The sequence below is a fragment of the Clupea harengus genome, chromosome 3, assembly GCF_900700415.2.
Source record: "Clupea harengus chromosome 3, Ch_v2.0.2, whole genome shotgun sequence".
NCBI lineage: Eukaryota > Metazoa > Chordata > Actinopteri > Clupeiformes > Clupeidae > Clupea > Clupea harengus.
Genome location: NC_045154.1, coordinates 26149543 through 26176335, shown reverse-complemented (window position 1 = coordinate 26176335; position 26793 = coordinate 26149543). Strand labels below are relative to the sequence as shown.

Below are 26793 nucleotides of genomic sequence, written 5' to 3'. Positions count from 1 at the left end.
AGAATTCCACATATAGCGCCCTAAAAAAAGAAGTGCTCTTCTGTGGTCTAGTTGGTAGTATAGTGCAGCATGGCAAATTACTCAAGAATGGTCAGGTTTACGGCACCACATGTTTCACGGTCATCTTCAGGTCAGAAAATGCTTCGCTTGGCCATGGTTGATTTGGCTGCTTTGGTGCCTAGTCTCGGAAGAGGGTTGAGGGTGTGGTAAAAACATACTAGACCGTGTGAAATGAAAGGAATGAATTCAGGGCCCTAAACAAGTGTGGAAACTCTTGTTGAAACAGCATACAGGAAACGGCACACAGAGTTCCCCTAAAAGGTTCAGATCCATAATGGTGATTTAGCATGCCTCATATTCTTTGGTGTGACCCCAGAAGAACTCTATTGAACTCCAGAACTCCAGTATGTCGCTGTAACTGGAATGTATGTTCACAATTTGTCATGTTCAATTGGGGTTAAATCACTTTTTTGGAACTAAAAAACCTTGTGAGATGGTGGTATGAAAAGACAACTCTCTTGTGCCTCTCCAGCCTCTCGGCAGTTGCTAAGCCTCATGTAGGGCCTTGATGAGTATTTTTTATCTTTCTTTTCCAAATGTTCACAGTTTGTCAAGGATGCTAAAGATACTGGAGCAGCATGTAGTTGCTCTGTGCAGTCTCATTAATTTATGAGAATTTCGATTTTTAGCACAAGGATCAAAACTAGGTGTCAGTCAAAAAAAAGAAAATACATTTTAGTGGCTGTGTATTCCAAGGATATGGTATAATGAAAGGCTGCATTGTAGATATTAGAGGTTTGGTGCAATAGAAATAATACTGTCTGAGTACATAAAAGAATGGAAATAAACCATCTGTGACGCACATCTTGCCTGTGATTTTTACTGATCCATGATGCAATTTATAGTCCTGACCACAAGAACCTTTTGAAGATTTGACCTTTGAAGAGATTCTTTCTTGGATAGCATACAAACTGAACACATTGAAAAAGCACTGCATAATCTCTGAATCCAATTGTTAAGAGACTCTATCAAGGTAAGTTTGGACACAGTGTTCAAATAGCTTGTGAGGATGACTATTGAATTAGCTCATGAATTTCCTTTACAACAAGTGAAATTCAACTGTATATCTTTAGCAGTCATATGTGGCATTTCTTGTTGTATCATTACTTTTCTAATTTATCATGAGTTGCTGGGTGTTTGTAAGTCAAGATCACCGACGGAACCAAAAGGACCCCAAGTATACACCCAATAGTACACTGCCACCCTCTGGCCACTATTAACCTTAGCATAACTAAAATTTCACTTTGAGCAAACATTTTCAAAGTTTTAAGTCAACGCTTAAATGTCGTTTTTAAAATGACTCACATTTTTGTGTCACTGCTGTGTGTGTGTGTGTGTGTGTGTGTGTGTGTGTGAAATATTTCATACGCCTCAGAAATCTCCCATAGTAATATTTCACATTAGACATTGCCTCACTGTGTCTCTGTCCCAAATTCTTATTTATATAAATTATTCAAGCCTTTGATTTTTGTTTTGGTTAAGTAAAAGGAAGCTAGCTGTAGTTAAAGCTTACGGTAAAGCAGGTCACGTGCTGATGTTTATCAGAATGTCTATAACCTGTTTTATGGTGAATTTAGGATGGTATTGTGTGTATGCACAGTTTCCTGTTTGTTTGGATGCATGTCTTTTAGTGCAACTATCCAAATGGCAAAACCTAATGTTCAAATAGCCTAAATTAGTGCTCACATGATTTGATTATGGCATCTTATTGACTGCTGTCAATGAACAACTGAATGTTTAGCAAAAAAAATGATTATGCAAACACTGATGATTTGGGACATACTTAGGTACCTTAGAGAACTGTAAGAAAACGTAATCAAAATGTAGTGTTTATATCGTGGAAACATTATTTATAATGAAAAATATAAAGTGAAAAAATAATTTGTTTACTTGCTATCCTTCGAGTCTACTTCCTTGTACGTGAACCAAAATGGCCTAGTGCACATTGACCAAAGTTACCACCCATCTAACTGATTTGTGAGGTATCTCATTGGTGGTTGCTTAGTTATAAAGCTATAAACCAGTTATAAATATGAGGTCACTGACCAAAGCAGCTGAAAGAAAACAGGATTATCACTCTAAAACCGTGAACAAACACTTCTATGAACGTTTTCCTACTTTAAACAGATAGAAAGTTGATGCCACCATGTCCGTAACATCCTCCACACTGAGCAAAATATTGCCTAAGGTAAGGTATGAATGTTCTTTAAATGTCATTTCAAGAAATCTCATATTTTCACGGATTTTATCTTGCTTTCCATCATTGTTGTCTCTTCTGTATTTGTCAACAGATATAAAAGATATAATATTTGAACCTTCAATACAACATTGACAAGAGTTGATAACTGTTGGTTTTAACCCTGATAGTCTGTGTTTATGTTTGGGATCCTGTAGAAATATAAGCATAAGAAAGAAGCTATTGCTGAAATCCTCGCTGCCGTTTCTCAAAACAAGCACCTTGTGCCAGTCATGGACAAATTTGGTATGTTATTGATAATGTCTGGTTTATTATTGATAATGTTTGGATCGTTATTGATAATGTTTGGATCATTCTTGATCATTTCTGAAATGTCTGAAATTCCATACACAATTGGTTCTACTTTCTAAAGTAATTAAACCAACTGAAACGATTATCCTCTAGTTTTCAATGATGGCACCACCAAGAACCTACTAAGCCTGTCTGGAACCATTTTGATGTACTATGGTGGTAAGGCTTGATTTACATTTTTCAAGATGACATACAACAGCATATTGTTCTATACTTTATGACCAACCACCACCAAAAGCCTTTTATTGCCTGGTCAAATAGTGACATGGGAGAACAGTTTCTATTTCGCAACATGAAGTCAATTAAACCCTCCCGTCACAGGCAAAGGATATAACATTCCCGTGAGTTTGTGGCTTGATGAGAGTTACCCTCGCACTGCCCCTATCTGCTACGTGAAACCCACCTGTGAGATGATGCTCCTGCCGGGAAAGCATGTCAACAGCAATGGCCAGATACTGCTGCCCTACCTTAATGACTGGAGACATGTGAGTTCGCCCCGGGAGAAGCTCTAAGACTAGGTTTGGTAGATGAGATACTAATTCTACAATTCTTATTTTTACAACATGTTATATTAATTTACCCACAGCTGTTCTCCTTCTTCCCTCACCTTTTCAGCTGACTAACTACTGTATCTCTTGCCACAACAGACTGCATGTGACCTGCACAGTCTGATTCAGGTGATATCGCTCACGTTTGGGGAGAGTCTTCCAGTCTGCCTGCGTCCAACCAAAGAAGAGTCTCAATCTAACTGTAAGAATATAATTCACACTCTTTAGCTCTCTCTGTGCTCATCTCTCTGTTTAAGGATTCAGGAGAGAGAAAGTCGATTGACCTCTGAATAATGTAAACATGAGAGTCTAGTTGCTTCTGGCAGGGTGACTGTTTCAAAGCATTAGTCAGGACTGTATCATAAAAAGTATCAGATTTCTGATCCCAAACACTTAGCGAATTGATAAGGAGGTATGTATTTTGCCCCAGTTTTTAAATGATTGTGTTTAATGACCAAAATTTAGGAGGACAAACAAATGGCCTTCTTCTCCTCCTACTTTCTGATCTCTTTCTGTCCTTACACAGCTGTGGTGATTTACTACACATATGACTATTCAATGTTTCCGTTAATAACTGTTGTACCGTCACTGTTTTAGGTGCAGCAGCGCAGAGGCATTCCAATATATATTCAACCCCAGAGGGAGACTCATACATGCTACTAAGACAAGATGATGGCCTTCCTATCCAGAGGGAAAATGAAACATGTTGCTAGTTAGCTATGGCCTATTTCACATCTTCAGTTTTGTGTGCACATTCTATTTTCTCAATGTTTAATTTACCTGCAGGTAAGCTGACATTTTGAGAGGCTTGTATAGTTTTATTGTATTGTTTTTTTATTCCTTGGGTGGGGTCATTGTGGAGGTGGATATGTTTTATAACTCTTGGTTCTATTAGTGCGAATGAAACCTCCACAAGTGGATCATGTTTTTGTAAACTTAACTTCTCTATCTATCAGATTTCTATCTTATTTCTAAATTTGTATTGTATGTCCAATTTAATGTTTTATACCTGAGAACTTTGGCATTAATATGACAAGAATGTGCCATTCCTTTGCATTTGTATGCAATAATTCTTGGCATAATAAAGGTACGCCTGAAAGGTCTTTTCTCCTGTTGTTTACATCATATTTGCATGTTTTACATCTCATATTCCAGTATAACCGAAGGAACTTTACCTCTCGAAAGACATTCATTATTCCATTGAGTTACTGATTATCCACATCCATCCAAAATGGCATTCAGTTTAACAGTAGAGTGAGCGCAAAATCCACAGTGATTCTGTAGCACAACAGATCAGCTCCACAAACTGACTGGACATCTAACCACAAGGGGCAATATATAAAACAAAACATTCCTCTACACCGGAAATCGTCGTGACGAGTACGTCTGTGACTCGGATCGCTGTAGATTCTATATTGTCGCTGTAAATTGTTCGTAGCTGTACAGTGTTATTTCGATAAGATACATTTAATGCTAAAAGAACAAGTACTAGAATATCTATTGACTGCCTATGTTTACCTTAGTGAAATAACGTGTTGGAGCTAACTAGCCGAGTTAGCTCTTATCTTACTTTAGCTATCCAGTTTGTGTTGACAGCGCTGTTCTGGCCCTGGCTGGGATTAGCCGGGGACCAGGGAAATCAAATTGCTAACGTTTTTGGAATATCTGAACATAAACGCTGAGACATTTTAAGAATAAAAGTGTGACATATCAGTAAGGGAATCATGGCTGTTGTCATCGATAGTGCGCTGAAGAAAACATTAAAGGTGAGTATCCTGAAACATTTGCCAATGACGTAGCGTTAGCTAGCTAGCTTGCTATCTCAGGACAGGAAGTCAATATTATGTCAAATGTAGGTCTGCTTGTCGATTGTAATTGCACTGTAGCGATACTTGCTAGCCCATAGCCAGCTACCAAGTTATTAGTATACCAATGAGTATACTTCAACGTTTAGCCAAAGTTGACTTACCTTGTTCAGGGAGGATGTTAACGGTAGTTAGCTAGCTAGTCAAAGTTGTGAGCTAGTAGAAAGGGACAGACATATTTACCATTGTATAGGAGAAGTGATACTCCTCTAGCATTCATATGTAAAATGCTTTCTATTCCTGATACCGTCAGATAAAACACCATGTTTATATCATTCATAGACTGCATGTAAATACACATAATAACTTGCACATCAGTGGAGGCTATTGGAGAATTTCCTCGTTTGTAATCTTTTGTCATGAATGGGTGTTTCTGTCTCTACAATTGCAGCAATACAAGTACAGGGACTTGACTGTCCGGGAAATAACCAATGTTATCTCACAGTACAAGGACCTGAAGCCTGTGATGGATGCCTATGGTATGTATATATAGCCATGTTTGTATTAGCCAAAGCCTAATCTCTTTAGTTAATATTTTATGTAAAGAAATATATACAGTTCCCAAACGCATGCAATGCTACAATTCAACAAGGGGAGGCCTGTTGTGCCTGATAAGATTTAATCCAAAAGGTAAATGATCCACAATATGGGTGTTTCCAGGAAACAGCCTTGGTTTGACAGCTTTTTCTGTTAATGTAAAGGTAACTCAAAATATCTTGTCATGCTTTTTGAGCTGTAGTTATTTCAACAAATCTTCACTTTATAAATGTGTAGTTTCAATCAGCAACTTAGTTGGCCCTTTGATGGACCACTCTGCCCTTTATATTAGTTAATGGTTGTCCTGAATTGTCTTGTACTCAGTGTTCAACGATGGCTCCTCCAGAGATCTGATGAGTCTAACTGGAACAGTCCCTGTCAGCTACAGAGGTAACATATGTCTAATGAATGCAGCATTTCATTTTTAAGTTAACAGTTGGAAAGGTTTGATTTGACGCCATTGTAAGTGACTCATTTGTTTCCCTTTCTTTCTTCAATCTGTCACTGTTCTCAGGTAATGTGTACAACATCCCTGTGTGCCTGTGGCTGTTGGACACCTATCCATTCAATCCTCCCATCTGCTTTGTGAAGCCCACCAGTTCCATGATGATCAAGACAGGCAAACACATTGATGCCAACGGCAAGATCTACCTGCCCTACCTGCATGAGTGGAAACACGTGAGGCCTCTCTCTTATGCTCTGGGATAGTGGTTGAGTGCTTATGATTCCCCTGTGTCACAGCCATCGGAAAACATTATGATTATCAGATTGACTGATGTTGCTTCACTGGGACTTAAACTTACACTGACAGAGGACACTGAGTTGGCTTTTAGCAAAGCTATACGTTTAGAAAGTGTGTCACCGTTTCCCATCGAATTGAAATATGATTACATATACCAATAGTTTTTTATTTATTTATTTATTTATTTATTTATTTATTTGTGTGTGTGTATGCCCTGTTGCCCTACATAGCCCCAGTCAGACCTGTACGGGCTGATCCAGGTGATGATCGTGGTGTTTGGTGAGGAGCCCCCAGTGTTCTCGCGGCCCACCACCCAGCCCCCATACCAGGCCTTCCAGGCCACAGGCCCCCCTAACCGTAAGCACAAGCTCTCTCAGAAGCAACTGTCACTGGTAATATCTGCTCGGTGAAACTATGTTTGGTTTGGTGTGTAGCATATGTAAGCTCTGTTTGCCTCTCCCTTTATTTCATAAATGATCAAGGTGAGGCCCTATGGAACATGCAGTGCCGTTCTGTGCCTGCAGATGGCGCCCTCAGTATGTACCCTGGTATGTCTATAACGCCTCTCTCTCCTTCAGAGTCCTACCTGCCAGCGGGGTCTCCTTATGGGCCAAACCCTAACCCAGGGTAAGAGCACTGCAGCAATTGTACACATGAACAGAATGTAATGTACTATTCTTTCTAATAAAACATAAGCTCATGCGTATAGTGTTCACCATGCACTGTACATACATTGTAATAAAGTGCTCAAGCTGGAGAAGTAGGTTGTGTAAGATAACCTTTAATCACTTCAATTCTCTTTGCATGGTAGTGGGTATCCTGCATACTCGTATCCTGGTGGACCCTCCTATCCCTCTACAGCTGGCCCAGGCCACTATGGCTCTCAGACTCCTGGACCGGCTGTGGGTAAGAAACAGCACATCACCTTCTACTGCAAGGAAACCTTCAGTTCCCTGCATTTACTACTGACACAGAGTAGTAGACAGTTGAATTGAATAGCTTCCATGAACATTACAAATCTAGCTTTAGGTCAAAGTAGGAAGTAAACAATAGTTTCAACAACAACAGTTAAGTAAGGCCTTATGCACACTGGCTTTTTTTTGCATTATGGCTTTGCGTTGTTGATCAATGTTTTCATTGATTTTCAAGTTGTGCCTGAACCGCACGTCTCACGCAGGCAGTGTGCATGCCATAACCTGTTACCATGGTTGGCGAAATAAAAATCAACAGGTAGCGCAGCCACAACGAGCGCACACGCAACGCAGCCAGTGTGCATAAGGCCTAACTGTAGTAAGTAAGACTATTAGAGCAACGCACCCTTCATGCAGAATATGCAGCTCAAAGTGCTTTACAAAGCAGTGCAGTAGGTTAACCTCTGTCATGTGGTGGTACCAGTACTGAGGTGTCCTCTGCTCTTCACACCAAAAGCTTCCTGGTCTGAACTTTAGACGACCCTGACCTCTGACCTTCTGTCTGGGTCTGTACCTAGATATTATGTCTTCTGTGGAGTGCTGCCCTCACTGGAAAGGTCATGGCTGTAACTAGAGTTGGGGGCAGAGAAAGTCAAAGGGTGTGGACTTTATCATTCGAAAGGGCTCGGCACACTATTCTTAGCCCATCAGATGTTCTAGTAGTAGGTTGGATAGGGCTCATCTGAAAGAACCCTTGACTACTTCTCCTTTGTGACATTAATGTTATCGCTGACTGGCTCTCACTAGCAAGGCATAAATGGTATTACATTGTTCTTCGTTTAAATGGGATTGAATACCAAAGCAGTCATCAGATATGTTGAATCCAAAATAGGCTTCCCTCTTCTAAATATTGCTTAGCCATGTCGAGTCACACTGCTGTCCCCAGACGGTATCCCCTGGTTAACTTAGCTAACATTACTATAAGGGTTTTGTGCCCAGCATTTGTGGTATAGCTCAAAATGCCCAGAGACAATGTGATGAAAATGCAAGCAGTCTCTTCACAGCCGTATCCAGTATGACACATAGCAATTTTTATTTATGCTCAAGAAAATGTTTGTCTGTGGCCTTTCTGATATGCTGCATGTTTCTCTTTCTCAGGGCCAAACCGTGACGGCACAATCGGCGAGGACACCATCCGGGCATCGCTGGTGTCGGCGGTGAGCGATAAGCTGCGCTGGAGGATGAAGGAGGAGATGGACCGTGCCCAGGCCGAGCTGGACGCTCTCAAGAGGACCGAGGAGGACCTGAAGAAGGGACACCAGAAGCTGGAGGAGATGGTGTCACGCCTGGATCAGGAAGTGGTGAGGGACTGTTTGTGTGTGTGTGTGTGTGTGTGTGTGTGTGTGTGTGTGTGTGTGTGTGTGTGTGTGTGTGTGTGTGTGTGTGTGTGTGTGTGTGTGTGTGTGTGTGTGTGTGTGTGTGTGTGTGTGTGTGTGTGTAAGTGTGTAAGTTAGGGCTGTAACGGTACATTAAATTCAGCTCAGTTTTGGGGTCAAGGTTCAGTATATTTTCAGTACAGCAGGGAAAGCAAAAAGAAATGCAGAACATTTCTTTCACTGTAACAGCTAAGGCACTCAAATACTGAAATTATGTCAATAAGAAAAAATAAATAACACACGTCAGTAAAGCTCTATGGCAAGACATGTTGATGGCTCATGAACTGCAGCTTGCACTCGTTTATACAGGGCAGGTCAATAATTTGACTTCATTGTGTGGTGTGTGTGTGTGTGTGTGTGTGTGTATCAGGCTGAAGTGGACAGGAACATAGATCTCTTGAAGAGGAAGGACGAGGAGCTGAGCGACGCTTTGGAGAAAATGGAGAACCAATCGGAGAACAACGACATAGACGACGTCATCATTCCCACGGCACCCCTCTACAAGCAGATCCTGAACCTTTACGCTGAGGAGAACGCCATCGAAGATACCATCTTCTACCTGGGCGAGGCATTGCGGCGCGGAGTCATCGACCTGGAGGTTTTCCTGAAGGTGAGCAGCTTGTATCTCGTGGCCAACTCGAGTGGCAGATCGGCAGATTAATGCAGTCCCATTGTTCCTGCTATTCAGCTGTTGTCTCCCATGACCTCTCCACTTGATCCACTCAAAATATAGAAGCGTATGGGTTGGTGAAAATGGTGGTCATTTTGTGGATTGACAACAGGCATTTTCCACCTTACCTTGTATTATGTGTACATTGCATGTCCTTGCTTGCTCTAATTTCTGGGTCTGCAGATGCAGAAAGTGTCTGGGCATTCAGAGCGTCATGTACTGTCGCTGATCATGGAAGCTTTGAATCTGGCACTTAACGTTCCTGGAAAGAATAAATAATCATTGGTGATTTCTTTATGACTGGGTTGTTATCTACGGCTGATGTCTTCTCTCCCTCTGTCTCCCCGCAGCACGTGCGCCTGCTGTCCCGCAAGCAGTTCCAGTTGCGTGCCCTGATGCAGAAAGCCCGCAAGACCGCAGGCCTGAGTGACCTCTACTGACCCTGCCATGCCGTCTGTGTCCCTTCTCTGGTCTGGTCTCTTTTTTGGGGGGAGGGGGTGCTCACTGGCACTGTCTCTCTCTCTGTAGCTGTGGTCTGACCTTACCTCCTCTTCTTTTTCTCTCTCCCACTCATGTGACTAGCCATGTGGGTCTCTGTACATCTGGACACACTGGCTAAACAAAAAAAAAATGAGATGTTGTGGATTCCTTTTTTTGACGAGACACTGGACAACTTAAAAAGGAGAATGACTTTCGTGTTTGCTCTTCAGCGATTCAGAGCTTTGTAATGCTATTGGTTTCTCTTTGAACATAACTGAAAATTAGATGGGTGTTTTCCAAAGCTAGTGACAGATTGCATTATTCACATTTGCTTGGTGGTCCTAATCAGCCAAATAGCTTTATTAGCTTTGTATGATTTAAAAAATGATGTAATATTGAGACATTGTGGTTTGAACAAAGGTGTAAAACCACTCCGTACACTCCAGAAGCAAGCTTAGACTTCCAGGACAAACCGGAAGACTACAGGCTGCTAAGGGATCCTGCATTAGTACCTAGATCTCTAGGTCCCAGATTTATCAGGACGCAAGGTGTCCTGTGGATGCTTCACTGGTGTACATTTCAATGCAGATGGCTTTAGCTCAGGTTTCAAAATCCTAAGGCTATTTAATGTACTCCCCTGCAGCGTACCGTGTACCCATAATCCCCCCACCTGCTCGTCACAACCCAAATTGTCTTTGAAAGAGTTAGTGACTTTTATACTGCATCAGTTAACTTAAAATATAAAAAGATTAACACCAGGTACACAATTGTTAGTTTATATATTTATATGGCAGGATAGGTTTTTTTTTTTTTTCTCTTCATGCACTTTGAGTTAAGTTGTAGGTCATTTGTTTGTGTGATTTTGTTTCCGAGAGGATGTCTTCAGTTGTTCAATTATTGTTTTGGAACATCTGCAGTAATAAATATCAGTGACACAATGAACATGAGCTCATTTTTATACATCTTTATCACATGTAGCTTCATCTAGCTACTACATCTTTATGCAAGTTTACCATGCATAAAGATGCAGCATGTAGCTAGATGAAGCTATCCAATTTTTGGCATTGATTTTTTTTTTTTTTTTTTTTTCATTGGATGGTGCATGGTTGGTTGGGTTTGATTGATTTTCCTTAACCTTAAACCACCTATGGTGTCTCTGACATGCATTAGATCTGTGCCTCTATCAGTGGTCCTCTATCAATGATCACTGCTGTGTTTGGGAGAGAAGCCTACATCGAGTGTTTGTTTCAATGGCATCAGGTTTTGTCTCGGTCATCAGTTCTTCACAAACACACACGCACAAAAGAATCAGACAAAAGCATGGGGATTTCATAGTTATTATAGTGGAAGTTTATTTGGTGTGGGATTGAGCTGAAACAGCCCAAACCAGCCACATATGCAGGATAAGGATACAGATGTACAGGTTCACCAGACAAACAGCCATCAAATACCCAACATGTCCTCAAGTGTGCTGCTAGTTGGAGCGACAGTACTCTATCCTGTGGCCTGGTCTGAACCTCTTGTTTACACAAGTGAACAACAGACAACTTCCAGCCAAACACGTAAGGTACGCAGACATACAAATTGCTAGTGACATCATGTATATGTCTTTTTTTTTTTTTTTTTTTAATACTTAACACAGTGTATTCTTAAGTGAGCTCTAACAAAGTCCCCCCTGTTGAGATGCCATAGCTTTACCTGGTTGTCTCCTGAATTTGAATGTTTTCCTCTTTAAATAACAGCAAATGCCCACAACTTTTCAACAGCTTTGCTGTGAATATGATGGCCCTTTTGATGAGTCAGACTTTCGTATGACGTGTTGTATCAGTGCACTTGTGGTTTGCTTAGAGGAGTGTTTGGTTAGCGGTAACTGGTCTAATGTTTCAGCCGTGGGGACAAAATGGTACGGAATGATTGCTGAGCTCAACAACAAACAACAACACGGAAACCAATGAAGAGAAGCAATACTAGCTATTCTCTCCAGTTCACAAACTCCCCCTAGGCTTCCCTTGTAATCCTTTCTAAACAACACCGGCTGGAGTGTGAGGAAGACGAGAAGCACTGACAGACAGGTGACACACACACACACTGACCGTACAGTACAAAGGCCCTGTGATCGTTTCTGAAGAAAGGACCTCCTCTGCAGCTGCCTATGCCGCTAACATGAGGAGGTTAAGGTCTACAGGTCTGAGGTGTTGCTTTGAGATGTCGGAATTTTAAAAAGGGGGGCAGCTGGGGTACAATCTGAAGGGTTGGTGGGTATGGATGGAGGTAACACTGGGGGATAGAGGGGTGCAGGAGAGGCTGTAGGCAGGGAGCTGAATGGGGAGTCACTGCTGATATGGAACCTGGTTTGGAAGGAGTGGGTAGGGGCAGTAGGGATGATTTCAGCTCAGAGGCATGCTCTTCAGAGGGCAGCTTTTCAGAGGGTGAGCTCCTTCTGCACGCCCCACAGGGTCTCGGCGCTCTTCTTCAGCTGCGCCTCTTCATCGGGCTTCAGGGTCATTTTGACAACGTCCGTAAGGCCGCTGTTACCCAGCACGCAAGGGACACTCAGGAAGACTTCTTCGGTCACACCGTGCATGCCCTGACATGGGGAAGATTGAGTCAGTCTATCCGTCTGAGCAATATGTAAAGTTTCACTGTTGACCTAATGAAGATGTACGCTCTTGTTTAATAGATATTTTGTTGAACAATTACTGATATCTGTGCTATTCAGTGTTTGGGTCCATGGATGACTTACCTTAACCAAGGTGGAGACTGGGTGCACCTTGTGCAGGTTCCTGACCATTGATTCCACCAGGTCAGCCACAGACATGCCAATGGCCCAGGAGGTGTAGCCCTTCAGTTTGATGACTTCATAGGCACTACAGGGGAGAGGAACCGTACAGGATCAAGTTTGTTATGTAGGGTCGGACTCCCTTTTTACTTCTTTCGCTTATTGTGTGCTTGATCATTACTAAGCTCAGCCACACATGAAAGAAACCATTACAATGGCTGAACTTGTTCCCCAGAGGCCTGTTTCGTAAGTTTGACTAAATGTGCCAGCGTGTGCTAGTCACAATACTTGGCTCAGTCTTATCTCCTTTTCTTCTTAATACTTTTGAACGGAACAAAGTGAGCCCGGCAAAGTCAGCATTCCAGTTCTTTATCAAGAACAAGACGCTCTGCTGGTCTAGACTAAATTAGACCTTGATATCTGTGAATCATCAATCCCTTTAGCTAACCTCTAGTCCACATGTCAGCCACAATCATTCATGGAATGAATCTGCTGCTTGTCTGAAATATTATTAGAGGGTGAATCCTTCGCTTTTCTCACCTTTCAACCACCTCCTTGTGGACATGCTTCCAGTTATCTTTGTCCTTGTCTGTGCCCATGTCGGGGTTCAGTGCCATGAGGGACACGCCAGCTACGTTCACTCCACTCCACACAGGCACTATAGGGGACAAACAGCAGCAGGAAATAAGGCCATCTGAAGCAAAGACCTGGCCCTCCCTCTGACCCTTTGACCTGACCAGTTTGACTTTCTTGCAGTAAAATGGCACCCAGTCATAAAACTGCTGTAAATGGAGGCAGTCATGATAAAGACAGGGTAGGACTGAGGTGAGAGGAGTTGAGTGTGGAAGGGCATGCAAGATCGGATTAGTGAAGATATGCTGGGATGAGAGCAAATTTAAAACAAATGACTCCCCTATTCTTTCCTTTGCACGTGCTGTGCACTCATGCCTTTTCTTTTCACTATGTCAGACTGACTTGAAACATAGTAGCATCATGTTTATTTGTAGTTGCCTTAACATTCACCATAACCTACTGTTGCTTGGGATATAATCTATTTAATTTGTAAGTCCCTTCAGATAGAAACAAATTCCAAAGGAATTAATGTGTGAGAGTTAAGATGGGCGTTATGTGTGAGTGAGTGTGAAAGACTGCATGTAAAGGTGGGTGCATATGAATGTTTAATAGTTAATGCGAGTGAGTGAATAAACAATTGTGTTGGTGAATGAGAGTGTTTGTTGCAGAAAGCCTGTTGGCACTCACCGCTGGAGTCACCGTGCTCTCCAACGATCCAGCCATGACAGCTGGACGGATGGAGCTTCAGCTTCTCCCCCATCAGGTGGCGGAAGCGGCCGGAGTCCAGGTTGGTGCCACTGCCGATCACGCGGTGCCTGGGTAGACCACTCAGTTTCCAGGCCACATAGGTCAGGATGTCCACTGAAGGATGGAGAGGAGGGAACAGCCATTGCAGGTTATCAAATGAATAGCTGGTAACTATCACGTTATGTAGTATAGATGGTGAATGACACAAAGCCATAATCCCTCACATTCTTTCTTTGCCTTATCTCTCTTGCTCTCTCTCGCTCTTTCTCTACCTCTTTCTTTCTCTCTCTCTGACACACACTTTGGTCACTCACCAGGGTTGGAGACCACCAGCATGATGCAGTTGGGGCTGTGCTTGACAATTTGGGGGATGATGAATTTGAAGATGCCGACATTCCTCTGCACCAGGTTCAGTCTGCTCTCGCCCTCCTGCTGACGGGCTCCAGCAGTGACCACCACCACCCTGGATCCAGCAGTCACACTGTAGTCTGGGGACAAGATGGCACACACACACAAACATAAACACGTGTAATATACAACTCACACAGCCTCCTGAAAACATCACTTAAGTTGAATTTTTGTTAATGTTTGATGATGGTGTGATTCCCCACAAGGGTTTACACTTCAGCAGATAGTATGTGTGCTTTGAAAGAATAGAAATAATATATATATATATATATATATATATATCAGTGTTTCTTATCTCACCTTTGCCTCCCACAATCTTGTGTGTATTCAGGAAGAGGCTTCCATGCTGCAGGTCCATGACCTCACCCTTCAGCTTGTCCTCCATCACATCCACCAGAGCCAGTTCATCGCAAAGACCCTGCTCGCCAACAGAGGGACACGGTCACGTCACTTTTAGGTGAGGTCAAAGTATGAAGAAGTTTTACCTCAACACCCACCAAACCTCTAAAGCCAGGAGAATTCTAAACCCCCATTCAGGGGTTCTAACTAAGACAGACTGTCAGGATTTTCCTGAAACCTTTATTTAAAAAAAAAAATCCAAAGCTTAAGGGTCAAGGTCCCTGTTTCAGTGACCTAGTTTATTATAAGCCTGTGTTGTCTTTGTGTGTTGTGTGACATAAAAGACTCGGTATTCATCGTGGCCTGAAATTCCTGGGTCAGCTGAGTTCACGAGATTTCCAAAGGGCCTTATGCACTGCTCTGCAGATTCCTCTGCAGCCATGCATCAGTAAGTGGTTTTCACAAGCTTCAGGAAAAGCAGCCGGTATGCCAAACAAAGCCAGCTGAGACTTAGTTTGATTGTGTTTTCCACAGGTAGTTCTTGGGTTCGAGCCATGTTGTCTACTGGCCTTGGCCTTCAGTCTGCACCAAAGACCAAAGATCCTCTTTGTACCTCTCCTCCCATTCGAGCATGTCCAACACCATCCATTCACTAATATTTACTAATCCAGTCACAAACAGGACAATGTCCTCTATTATTTAAAACATGGTTGTGTGTGTGCGTGCGTTTATGTGTGTGCACACGCCCTTACAAGCTACAGTAGAGTGAACTAATATTCAGAGAATGCTCACATATGTTATGAAATAGCACTCCCCCTCCAAGGAATGCAATTGTAGGAAATGAAGTGCAATGTTGTTTATTCTCCTAGGGTGCTACGCTTTTAGTGTGCTTGGGTCTTTGCCTTGTATAAACCTACGCAAACTCACATTATATTAACTGCTTTCCAGTTACATGTGTATTTCATTCAATTAAATTCATTTTTATTTATATAGCGCCAAAACAACACAATTGTCTCAAGGCAATTTAGACAGCTATTTTCTAAGCAGAGCCAATACTATTGAACCACTCTCCAAGTATTTGGTTAAGGGAGCTTTTCCCCTTGGTTGATGGTCACTAAAATGAATTCAGTCGGTTGCCTCTACTTCCTGTCCAGGGCCTATTATTTCCTGTGTCTTTCCATCTTACATTCAAAAGGCCACACCACATACCCTGCCATGCTTAAGGGAGGTAACTGAAGCACAATAATATGTTAGCACCTATGGCTATTCTCACTCACAAGCACTGGGTAGACGGTAAAAAGATCACTCTTCCATTAGTCTCACCTTCAGAAGGATGCTGACCGCAGATGCCATGCCCACCATACCAACGCCCACCACCGTCACCTTAGTCCTGGAGCCCACTGGCTCGCCATCCATCACATGGTGGATCAGCTTCTCCTTGGTGGCCATATTCTGAGAGAGAGAACGAGAGAGAGACAAAGAGGGTAAATAGGGTATCTATTGAGAGACATGAATGATACTGGCTGCAGCATTCATGGCTTTCCATCTCACCCTTTAAATCTCCACACATCCGCAAAGTATGACAAATGACAGTGATGTCCTGGTGTTGTTGGTTAAATACAGAAAATCCAGTTTTGTGAAATTATCTTGTGGTTGTAATTAATAGTAATGATTCAGGAATAATAGAACTCCTATTGTGAAAGCCAAATGTGCAAGTGTCATTAACTGTATCCTTCCTGTTTGTTTCCCCCAACAGACAGGAAGCAAGCTTGTTGCGCCATATTAAAGTGATACAGCCATACAAATATAAGGCAGTCTCTATTCTCATATATATGGATACAACAAAATAATTTGTTCACTAAGATACACTATGTGCAAGTTATACATTATACAACCTGTGCTCCAGGCTCAGTTACGGTTCATTATGGGGATGGCTCTATTTTTACTTCCTCTTTGAGTGCGGCCACTCAGAAAAGGTTAAGTGGCAGAGATACTATTTACATCTCTGCAGTCTCCCTGAGGAGTGTGTGGACACAGGCACGTAGTTGAGTTGGTCTCAGGATTAATGTGGTGTAATTCCCCATAGGAACTGCCTCCTTAAGCCCCCAGGTTGTGCATGACAAGGTTATACCTGTCAATGCCTCGTTTCACTTAAGATCTCATTAACCATGATTCAAACAACTAAATATAAAGACATTGTGACTAAGTATTCGCATTTAGTTTATTTGCAGGCTGTCAAGGATTTTGTTGCGTGGAGATATGTCTATTGAGCTCACTTTCTGACCAATTTGGTTGTTTAACTTTACCCTCAAGTCTTGCAAGAATTTGCTGCCTTAAGGCTCAGTCTCCCCTCTGCCAAACCATTGGCACATACACCATGTTCATATCCTTTAGTTACACGATTCACCCTTGGCTCCAAAATGTAGTTACTAGAATAAAAAAGCACTAGGACTTGGATCAACCGTTTGTAAATGGAGGCAGCGTTTTATCATACACAGTTTACTATTATAAAACACCACAAAAATCTTCATATCCTGCATTAGATATGGATTTAAATATGAAAATATTACCAAAATGACCACAGCTGGGTATAAATATCGGTTACCTAGCCTGTGCGCTTTTGTAGATAACATATGAACTACAAATACCAAGATACACCGCAATACGATCGTTTTCGAGGAAGGCTCTGTCACGTAGTCTTGACTAGCTACTCATCCGATCCTCAGCAGCAGAGACGGAGGCATTTCCTAATATTTCCTATGTTTTCGGGCCTGACGTTATTGTTTTTCCGCATATTTTCGCATACACGTGATACAACAGGAAATTAGGAGTAAAAATAAAAGATTACATAAGGAGGCCAAAGTTATCCAACGTTAAAACTTAAACGATGCAGCTCAAGTTATAGCCGTGAACTGCATGAGATCTTACGAGTCAACAATTCTTCTGGAAAAATGAGAAAACGTGGGAAACACCCGCAACAGGTTGAATGTATGAGGTAGAATACAGCTCAGCCAACCCAACATTAGGCAACCTTGTGGAAACATGTTTTACCACCATCGAGCTACAGAACATAATGTCAATATATGCTACAGATATCAAAACATGAAAATAAAACTGCCAGTGGAACAGAATTAAGTTATAGCCTAACACCATCTACCTACATAACAAAGTCTCTTCCGCATGTAAGATTGAGCAATAGTAAGAAGCCGACTATTTTTATTTGCCTACTGGCTAGTTTTATGGTGATAATCTATTCCAAAATACATTTATCCTAAATTAATTTAGACGTAATACCTAGACCTAGCTGAACATCAAAAGTAGCCTATCCAAGGATGCGCATCATCAATAGCCAAAGCTATAGGCACGTTGTCAGCATCACGTAGGCAACACGCCTATTTCGAAGTGTGGCATAATTTATCTAATAAATGTGTTGATTTTTAAGAATATTACATGATTTACGCGATGCCAGAACCAGCGCATGGAAAACGTAAAATATCACAACATTTTCATGTATGGATGAGTATCAAGCAAGACAAGTAGGCTAATAGTTCAACCTGTTACTGCCAAAGTTCTACTTGATGAGGTTTGTGGAAATGTTAAACATTTACGCTGTAACGCATATTCAAATTCTCCTCACCTCACAAGTGCGCTTGAACTTGAAGTGGAAAAAACACAGAAGATATTTCTTCTGCACGGAAGCGGGAGTGGCTGGGTAGACTGGGCACTGCTGCAGCACTGGCGAGCGGGCGGGGCTGGTCGGTATTTAAACAGCGTAACCGACTGGCGGACGCTTGAGAATGGTCGTGTGGGCGTGTCGCTTCATCTCGTGCTCTGTGGCACGTCCGTAGCTCAACTGTGCGTCACGCAAAGCCAGAAGCGGACGCGTTTAAACTGCTCTGACTGTCTCTGAATCATGGAGAAAGAACACGTCATTTGTAACACTAAATTCTATCGTGCTGTTTATGGCATATTTAACACTGAAGCCGAAAACATGGAGATCTCAAGAACCGTGAACTCTCATTTGAAAGGGTTCTTATTTGCGAACGAGTTTCCCTAGAACTGTGAATCAGTGTGCACAACGATTTCAGCATTTACCTCCCGCTAACAAGTACAAAGTACAAAATAATTTTTTGTTAATGCCTACCTACATGATGGATGAGGGTGAAAGAGGAACTCTGTCCTACAATTTCACCTGCACATCAGATTTCAGATGAACTACAATTAGTCTCCAGCAATTGTGGTTCATCTGAACATCTAAAAGTCTGGGTAGTCTTCATCCTAGTTTATTTTCACAGCATAACTACATTACAATTTTTCATGGCCCATGCCAGCCTGCACTGAGACAGTTTTCCTTTGGCCCTAGGCCTAGGTCAAAGGGAGTGGGCGGGACAGGGGTAACCTGTATTTGGGTTACATACTGTGTTTTGCTATATTAAAGATATGATGAGCACATAGCTGTTTGTCATCCCAAAGGCACACTCATTTTGCAAGGTAACATGTCTTTATTGATAGACATCCAACATGCATTGGCCATTACAGGCCCATCAAAGGCAACTGTCCTGCAGTACAGCAGCAGGCCTCATACAGCTCAAGTCTTTCAAGTTACACTCCCCACCAAATTCAGCTGCAACATAAATGATGCACAAAATACAATATTATACACAATAAAACCATATCAAGCCAAAATCTCTATTGGATGAATAGCATGGTTAGAAGGGATCCAAAATCTTTTCACTTTTTTCACCCATATACTAAAAGAGCATTTTCTTTTCTTTGTGGCCATGATGTCACCTGGTAGCTTTTACCGCACCTGCAAAGCTCGGTTTTTGTGACGTAGCAGAGGAGTTCACCGGTCATCACAGCGCTTTGATTTCAGCTTTTACTGCTCTCTTCTCAGCCACTGGATGAAAGTCAGGCTTTTATAAAAGGTTGGATACGTTGCATTTGTATGAGCCAGGTTGTTATTTTTGATGTAGCGGTAGCGCTATTAAATAGAGTTGAAGCCATCAACTGTATATAGATGTATGTAGACCGTATATAGAGCATATAATGATCTCTATATACAGTCTGTGGTAGAAACTATGCCGCAACAGCATAAGCAGCTCACGTACCGAATGGGTAAAAGAACGTATCCATGTGTTCTTAGTTCTGATAATTTAAAACCGAATGACCAATGAAAATGCAGGACATTATCCTCTCAATATGTGGGATGCAGGACAAAGGGTCAAAATGCTGTGCAGTAGAACGTGAAGGGGGACACCTGGTCACCCTATGCCTATGAAATACAGATAACCCATCAGATGGTTAAAAGACTTTAAGACGGCTGTAAGTTCAGCTGGATCTCCCTGAAACTACAAGTATCATTAGTCACACTTTATTTGGATGGTCCTCAATTGACTATCTACAGATGCTCAGATTAAAAAAAAAAAAAACTATATGTTGAAACTTTGTTAACTTCAATTTATGGTTAAGGTTAGGATTAGGGGTTGGGTTAAAGTGATGTTCAGTGAACAATTAGAGGGACTGAACTTGAATTTAAATAAACCATCTGTCCAGCCATATAAAGTGTTACCGTATAATTTTGTAACTTAACTTTAGTATGGCACTATACCAGAGGTGTGTCTGTAAAGAGAGCAGGCATCTTTTGTAAGTATCAGCGATCAAAAATTGCTTAAAGGGCTCAGGTGGGATTGCATGGGATGCCAAGATCTCAGCCAAAGTCCACAGCCTTCATTTTACAAGCACAGTGGCTCACTTATCTGCCTTTATGACTGACCATGACCCACCCCAACACAGACAAATAGATGGGGGGGGGGGGGGGGCACTCCGGTGAGACTGAATGATGCACACCTATTGGTTGGCCTATCAGGGCTTGCATCCCTTGTCCACGCAGGTTGCAGCAGGCGTGGGCATCAGGTAAAATGCAGAGCTCATGTCCTGAGCTCATGCTCCAACTGACCTTTTCCTCACTAGGCTCATATGCCATCACACTTTCACTGGCGCGTGTGCCAATCTGATAGCAGGTTGTTGTTTATATCAGAACCACAAACCTCTACTAATCATTAGTTGACCTCCAGATAACTTTGCACACTCTACCTAATGAACTGTCCATGACGAGCTATTACACATTTGGCCAATATTCTCATATCAGATGAGTCTTCAACTTCTTTTTCTATCTAATGCATCCATATTGTGCCATATCACACACACACACAGCAATGCAGTGCAATGTTTGGACTGGCAGTGATGTAGGGTGTGTTGGTATGACAAACATGCAGTCAAAAGCAGCCTCACAGGTTATGCAGTGACATACAGGACCTGATCTATAGTTGCTTTTTGGTCATAGTGATTGTGATGGTCTAGTCGTTGCTTGCACAATTTGCAGAAGGATACATCATGTAGGCCTATGCCCTACCACTGTTTTGTATTACGGGATGCATCATTTGCAGGTCATGCCCTCTAAAAAGTGGCATATGATCAGGTCTTTCATCACCCCTGAAGATAAACCTAGGAGTTTTATCTGATCAAAATTAGAGCAAAGTTCAACCCGTCTTCTGGTCTGCCAATAAACAAGTTCATAGTAGATTTCGCTGCAGAGATTTAAAAACATGAGTACACAGCATATTCAGATTTCCAGTCTCCTTCAACATCATCCTTCTTAGCATAATGTCATTTAGGATGCATTTGTTTACAGCCATGCAACAATATCAACTTTATGCTGTGTAGACGAGGGAGTGCACCCACATCTGTCCTAGATTTGCAAGGGCGCAATCCGTGTCTTTCTTTTATGGTCTTAAGTGTTTGCCATCATAAATGAATAATTTTAGCATGGTCTTAAGTAAATTATGGTGCTAAAGTCTGAACTCTTACCCACTGTGCTATGTCTTGATTAGACATCCTTCAAGTTTTGTTGAGTGAGGGTGTAAAAAGTGGCACTCCCGAGGTCGTGCAGGAGCTGCAGTAGAACTCAGGGCTCTATTTCTCTGCGCATTCTTCCCGGCTAGCTCGCCACAATATACTGTTATATACACAGTTATTGTATGGCCATAGATGGTCAGAGGTCATGACAAAATATATTTCTGTTGATATATATATATTGCTTTGTCCTTATAAATCTTCTTCATGAATCTCAATGGACATTTAAATTCTGTTCAATATGTCATACCTTATTTGTCATTTTTAGTAATCAATAGATTTATAAAAAGAAAACCTCCTACATAGTCGCACAGTGTTGCACATGGTCTGTGAACCGTAAGGCTGGGAAATAGTGCCCCCTTGCTGGAGATGTCATGTGTGAACCTTGTGTTGTTCTGCCACCTGGTGGCTTGCACTGGTCCTGCGGTTCACACTGTGGTTTTCGGCCTCTTAAGTCTGCTGTGTAATAGCCACCTCCTCACTGTCCCTGAATGACAAACAGTAATAGATCTTTGACCATCAAACGTATATGAAGCTATAGTATTTAGATATTCTATGTACCCTATTTGAGGTATAATTTTACCTTGTTAAGATCCATTTTTCATTTAAAGCCTCAGTGAACTCAGACGCAGACTTTCTTTGCACTCTGTCACATAAGCAGTTGGCATGATTAAGGTGTCTCTCTGCAGTTAGGAGACTGTACTGCCACAGATATTTTTTGGCTTTGCTGTCGTCTTCATGGATTAAACATGTAAGGGTTTTTTCTACCGGTTATAAGCCTCTTAATTATTACCTGACCACTGGAGATCATTTTTTGTTTGTTTATTTATTTATTTAGTGTTTTTTTTTGTTTTGTTTGTGTCTACGCCAACCTAATTCTTTATCCCAACATGAACTTAGACAAATGCGACCTATCTTAGTCTCATTTTAAAAACCCTATTGTCCATCAGAAAGGTATATAAAACAACAAACCAAGCTCAAAGGAGAGTCCTTTGAAAGATCCCAGTCTCATTAGCTAGCTGCTCTGAATGAGCATAGACTTCTGTCAAGACAGCATCCTTCAAGCAGCCAAACGATCTTTGAACATTGCCCCTTTTGGTGAATTGCAGCTCTGTCACCCCAGAGCAGCATATCTAATTACTGTAATCAATTTCAGCGTGAGGACTACATGGGGTTCTGAGGGAAAACACATTGGGTGCCATATCTCCCTCGTTAGTGTGCATTCATCTCTTGCTGATAAATGAACACATTTCAGTGATAAATGGGAGTCTATTACACGTGTGTGTGTTTAACCATACATCACTTTGAATAGTTTAAGTTACAGATGGAGCAGCTGTGTAGAGAAGCCCTCTGCCTGGGAGCTGTGCTGTCTGTAGAAAGGTGGCAGGAGAGTCTTTTCTTTCTCCACACACTCACACGTTTCATCATTAGGTTAACAACAAAATACAGAGGCTGGAGTATCCTTTCTGCAATTTCACAAATACTAGCTCAAAACTCTGCCACTACTACTTAAGCATACACTTAACACTGCCTAAGTATATCAGATTGGCTATTCACAACAGAAAACAGAATGTGGAAACAGCTGATAAGCTAGCTTAATTCTTCCACACCAGTTACTTTTAAAAGGTGCAGATAAGGGAAGCCAATCACAGTGATAAGGCGAAAAAAAAAAAAAGTTATTTGCTGGTTGTCTGACTGATTAAAAAAAACAATACCCAGTGGTGCAACATTAGCTGGACTAAATGCAGTAATAATAGACTAATCAAGACCAATTAAGCTCCAGAGACCTGAGCTAAGCCACGCTGTGGTGGCTGACGCTGCTGTGTTAGCGTATGGGGGGGGGGGGGGCTGTGTTTCATCTACACTCTCTAGCCACAGGGACACCCTCCTCCTCCTCCTTCTGCTCCACCTCCTCCACTCATTCTCTTAATTCCCTTATCAGGCCCCTTCCCCTCTAATCACATGTGCAATCAGCAGCCCTTTTCCCCCAGCGGTAATCAGGTGCTAACTGAAAGGCAGGGAGAGATCAGCGGCTTGTGGGCTGGCGGGCAGGTGGCGATACTGGGGGAAGGAGCCACGGGGTCCTCTGCTGGCTGGAGGGTTGATAAGTGATAGTGTGTTATCGACTCATCTGCTTCTGTGCAAGGCCTCCAGGTGGTTCTTGCCAGGTGACTGTTCTGGTGCTGGGTGAAGGGGAGGGAAGGGAAGGGGAGGGCAGAGCCCAGGAGGCCTTCGGTGCTGGGTACTGAGAGAGAGAAGGCGTGAGGAGAGGCTGCTATTCTGGAGCCGGGTAGAGAGAGGAGAGTGGAGCGGGGCTTGGGAGGGTTTCAGTTGGATGCTGTATGGAAGAGTTGATATTCACACATCCACACCTGCCTTGGCAACAACCTCCTTTGGAACTGAACATTTACTGAGAACAACAGAACAATGGTTTAATACTTAACCATATAACAATAAATGGTCGATGTGAAATGAATTGTTTAATAAACTGACTAAAATCGTTCTGACAGAAAATCAAATCATAGTAGGGTAATCTCTTGAATGTTGCCTCTTCTGTATAAGAAAACTGAATGACTGCGTGCTTGTTAGTGCATGATCACATACTCTGTGTATACGAGTGTGTGTGTGTGTGTGTGTAGCCGGAGGGCGCATGGTGTCCAGGGGAGATCAGAAACCCCAGAAGCTGTTTATCATGGAGCTGCTTGGAGGCTGAATAATCCTTTCAAATTTCAGCTTTGACTTCCTCTGTGTGTGTGTGTGTGTGTGTGTGTGTGTGTGTGTGTGTGTGTGTGTGTGTGTGTGTGTGTGCATGTGCATGTGCCTTTTTAAGACTAGAGAAGGAAAATATGTGTGAATAATTTTGGCTTTTTCGTCTGGCTTGAGTAGCTGTATGGCCATGTTCTCGTTAAACAAATTTGGTTTTGAGTTTAAACCCAGGTGACTGGTCATGACCATCATTATCATTCTACTGTTTTGTTATTGTCTGAATAAATCCATGGCAGAAATTTAAAAATAAAATGCATAAAAAAAAAATGCAAATCCACATTTGTATCAGTGCTGTGCTGCAGTATTGGAAGAATGATGGGTGGGTATGTGTGTGTGACAGAGCGCATTGCGACTGTCACGTAAAGCGGTGGTTTCCCGCCGGATCATGGTCATTGATTTATAAAATACGTTCTTATGGATAGTGTTACAGGTTGGGATAGCTTTCGCGCTTAGAGCAAGATGTAAACTCAAGTGAGGACTCAGGAGGTCGAAGATGTTAAAATGGGATTATTTACGATCCCAAATAAGGCCAATAAAGCGGTAAAAACAATGACAATAACAAATAAATATAAATTAAACTTTTCCGAACGACAAATAAATGGGCATCATAGCCACAATACAAAAAAAAAACACTAGTCCATGGTGAGAGCTCCAAAGACTTACGTCTTTATGGCAACTCTCCCGAACAAAGCAAAAGCAAGTTTAAATAGCCTAGACACTAGCCTGCAATTGGCTCATGCAATTGGCTCATGCAATTGGCTCTTACCTGCAGGTGTGTCATCGGCAGGCCCCAACACTTTTGGCTAACAGCAGCCATATCTAAACATTTGGCTCATAGCAGCAGCCATAAATAAGGACCCACATAGCTGGGAAAATGAACTACTCATGTAGTATCAAGGCTCGGTGACGGCATAGCCGACACATAATAAAGCAGCCAAATATAATAAAACATAACTCGGGTTAACCCAGAAGTTATATCGAGTTTTAAAACTCGCGCTTAATCGCGCCATATTCACGAAACAAAACAAACAGACGCAAGACAAGACATTGAAATTGAGGGATTATTTTAAACAGCAAAACTAGATATTGGTGTAATTATAAACAGCACATGGATACAAACATTGAACATGCAACACACACAAAACACCTGCACCCAGTCCACTAAAGGCAGCAGCATACAGGCTGCCGTGGCGGGTCACACAGGTGCCCTGTCACAGATAGACATAATGAACGATGGATTGTGATTATGATGTTGGGTGCTTATCTTAGATGTGACACTATGGGTGATTTACCACTGGATGTGGTTTCTGTGTGCACTGATCGGTTTGGCCAAAATGTTTAGCGTTGTACTCACCTGTTGCTTGTGTTTTCCGGGAACGTGGGCGCAAACTGGGATGCAGGGCTGAGAAAGATTTTTGTGTTCGTTTCGCGCTCCGTGAGGGAGCTGAACTGCAGTAATAATAGCCTAATCAAGACCAATTAACCAATCGCAGGTGGCGATACTGGGGGAAGGAGTCATGGGGTCCTTGAGGGAAGCGCTCATTGGAGCAGGGGTGTTCATAGTGTGTTTAAATCATTCTTTAATAAAGTGTTTAAGGGCATAGTTAATAGTATAACATGCATGTAAGTATATCATGTGTTATGCCAGTATGCCTATAAGGAGGGAATACCGTGCTAAACGGTTAATTGATTAACGCACGTTCAATGGTAACGGCCAGGGGTTTAAATTTGTCCCGCACAGCTCGGTCGGGAAGAGGTCGCTGACGTGAGCAATATGGAGTCTGTCTAGCTATTAAAAGCACTATTGTCATATCAGATTTAACTCATAACAGGAGACCTCAAATGTTTAGTTTGCATAACTCCCTGCAGAGTTGTTGACGACAGTCATATGACTCAGCCTCATCTCTTGCAACCACATGATGTTACCTGCCAACAGAAGAAACTGCAGAGACAAGATGGCTCCTGGTTAGGTAACGCAGATTCAGATGATAATGAAACCAGTTGGTTGTGATTGTCATGGGAACACGTGCCGCTATCGCTGCTGCTAATCTGTCTTTCTTTTCTGTGGGAGTCCAGCAAACAACAAGAAATGCATGATGACCTTCTAAAGGGCATCGTGAAAATCTCAAGCAAGTGAAAGAAAATCAGTGGATGTGATTTAAGGTAGAACTTCTAAAAGGTTATCTGGATACATTTAATGTATGAGAATGTAAATTAATAATGTGAGGAAGCTTTGTAGACTTACAAAGACAGACAAACCATGGCATGCAATACAAGTATGTTTGAATTGGAGATGTGTCTTTTCATGTTTCTGTCCAGCATGTGTGTGTGTGTGTCTGTGATGTGTGTTTGTGTGTGTGTCTGTGTGTGTATGCATCGCTGTGCTTATGTATGTCCACGGTTCTGCATATGTTTAGGTCTAGGGCCAGTTTGATCAAGTGCCACTCCAGGTCTGGGTTGCCATAGCGC

The 26793-nt window shown here is 42.2% G+C and overlaps 3 protein-coding genes across 5 annotated transcripts; 2 read left to right on the top strand and 1 right to left on the bottom strand.

Annotated features, from left to right (window-relative positions):
* The first annotated feature begins 2097 nt into the window (after positions 1 to 2097).
* Positions 2098 to 4259, top strand: zgc:123278 (uncharacterized protein LOC641569 homolog). Its single transcript, XM_031565183.2, has 6 exons — positions 2098 to 2248; positions 2455 to 2542; positions 2702 to 2767; positions 2930 to 3093; positions 3256 to 3358; positions 3754 to 4259. Exons 1-6 carry the CDS (start codon positions 2207 to 2209, stop codon positions 3867 to 3869), a joined length of 579 nt encoding a protein of 192 aa, XP_031421043.1. The 5' UTR covers positions 2098 to 2206; the 3' UTR covers positions 3870 to 4259.
* Positions 4260 to 4518: 259 nt separating this feature from the next.
* On the top strand, positions 4519 to 10739 carry tsg101a (tumor susceptibility 101a). Of its 2 annotated transcripts, none has more exons than XM_012837370.3 (10): positions 4519 to 4922; positions 5413 to 5500; positions 5883 to 5948; positions 6073 to 6236; positions 6531 to 6657; positions 6879 to 6927; positions 7112 to 7206; positions 8370 to 8572; positions 9018 to 9257; positions 9668 to 10739. In XM_012837370.3, exons 1-10 carry the CDS (start codon positions 4881 to 4883, stop codon positions 9755 to 9757), a joined length of 1164 nt encoding a protein of 387 aa, XP_012692824.2. In that variant the 5' UTR covers positions 4519 to 4880; the 3' UTR covers positions 9758 to 10739. The 2 variants fall into 2 exon arrangements, with proteins under 2 accessions (XP_012692824.2, XP_042563300.1); XM_042707366.1 differs by having other exon boundaries at positions 6783 to 6927.
* Positions 10740 to 11124: 385 nt separating this feature from the next.
* ldha (lactate dehydrogenase A4) lies at positions 11125 to 25770 on the bottom strand. 2 transcript variants are annotated; one of them, XM_031565182.1, is made up of 8 exons: positions 25679 to 25770; positions 15967 to 16095; positions 14605 to 14722; positions 14211 to 14384; positions 13837 to 14010; positions 13117 to 13234; positions 12541 to 12664; positions 11125 to 12384 (listed from the first exon to the last, which is right to left on the bottom strand). In XM_031565182.1, exons 2-8 carry the CDS (start codon positions 16090 to 16092, stop codon positions 12220 to 12222), a joined length of 999 nt encoding a protein of 332 aa, XP_031421042.1. In that variant the 5' UTR covers positions 16093 to 16095; positions 25679 to 25770; the 3' UTR covers positions 11125 to 12219. The 2 variants fall into 2 exon arrangements, with proteins under 2 accessions (XP_031421042.1, XP_012692821.1); XM_012837367.3 differs by lacking the exon at positions 25679 to 25770 and adding an exon at positions 18281 to 18433.
* Positions 25771 to 26793: the final 1023 nt, after the last annotated feature.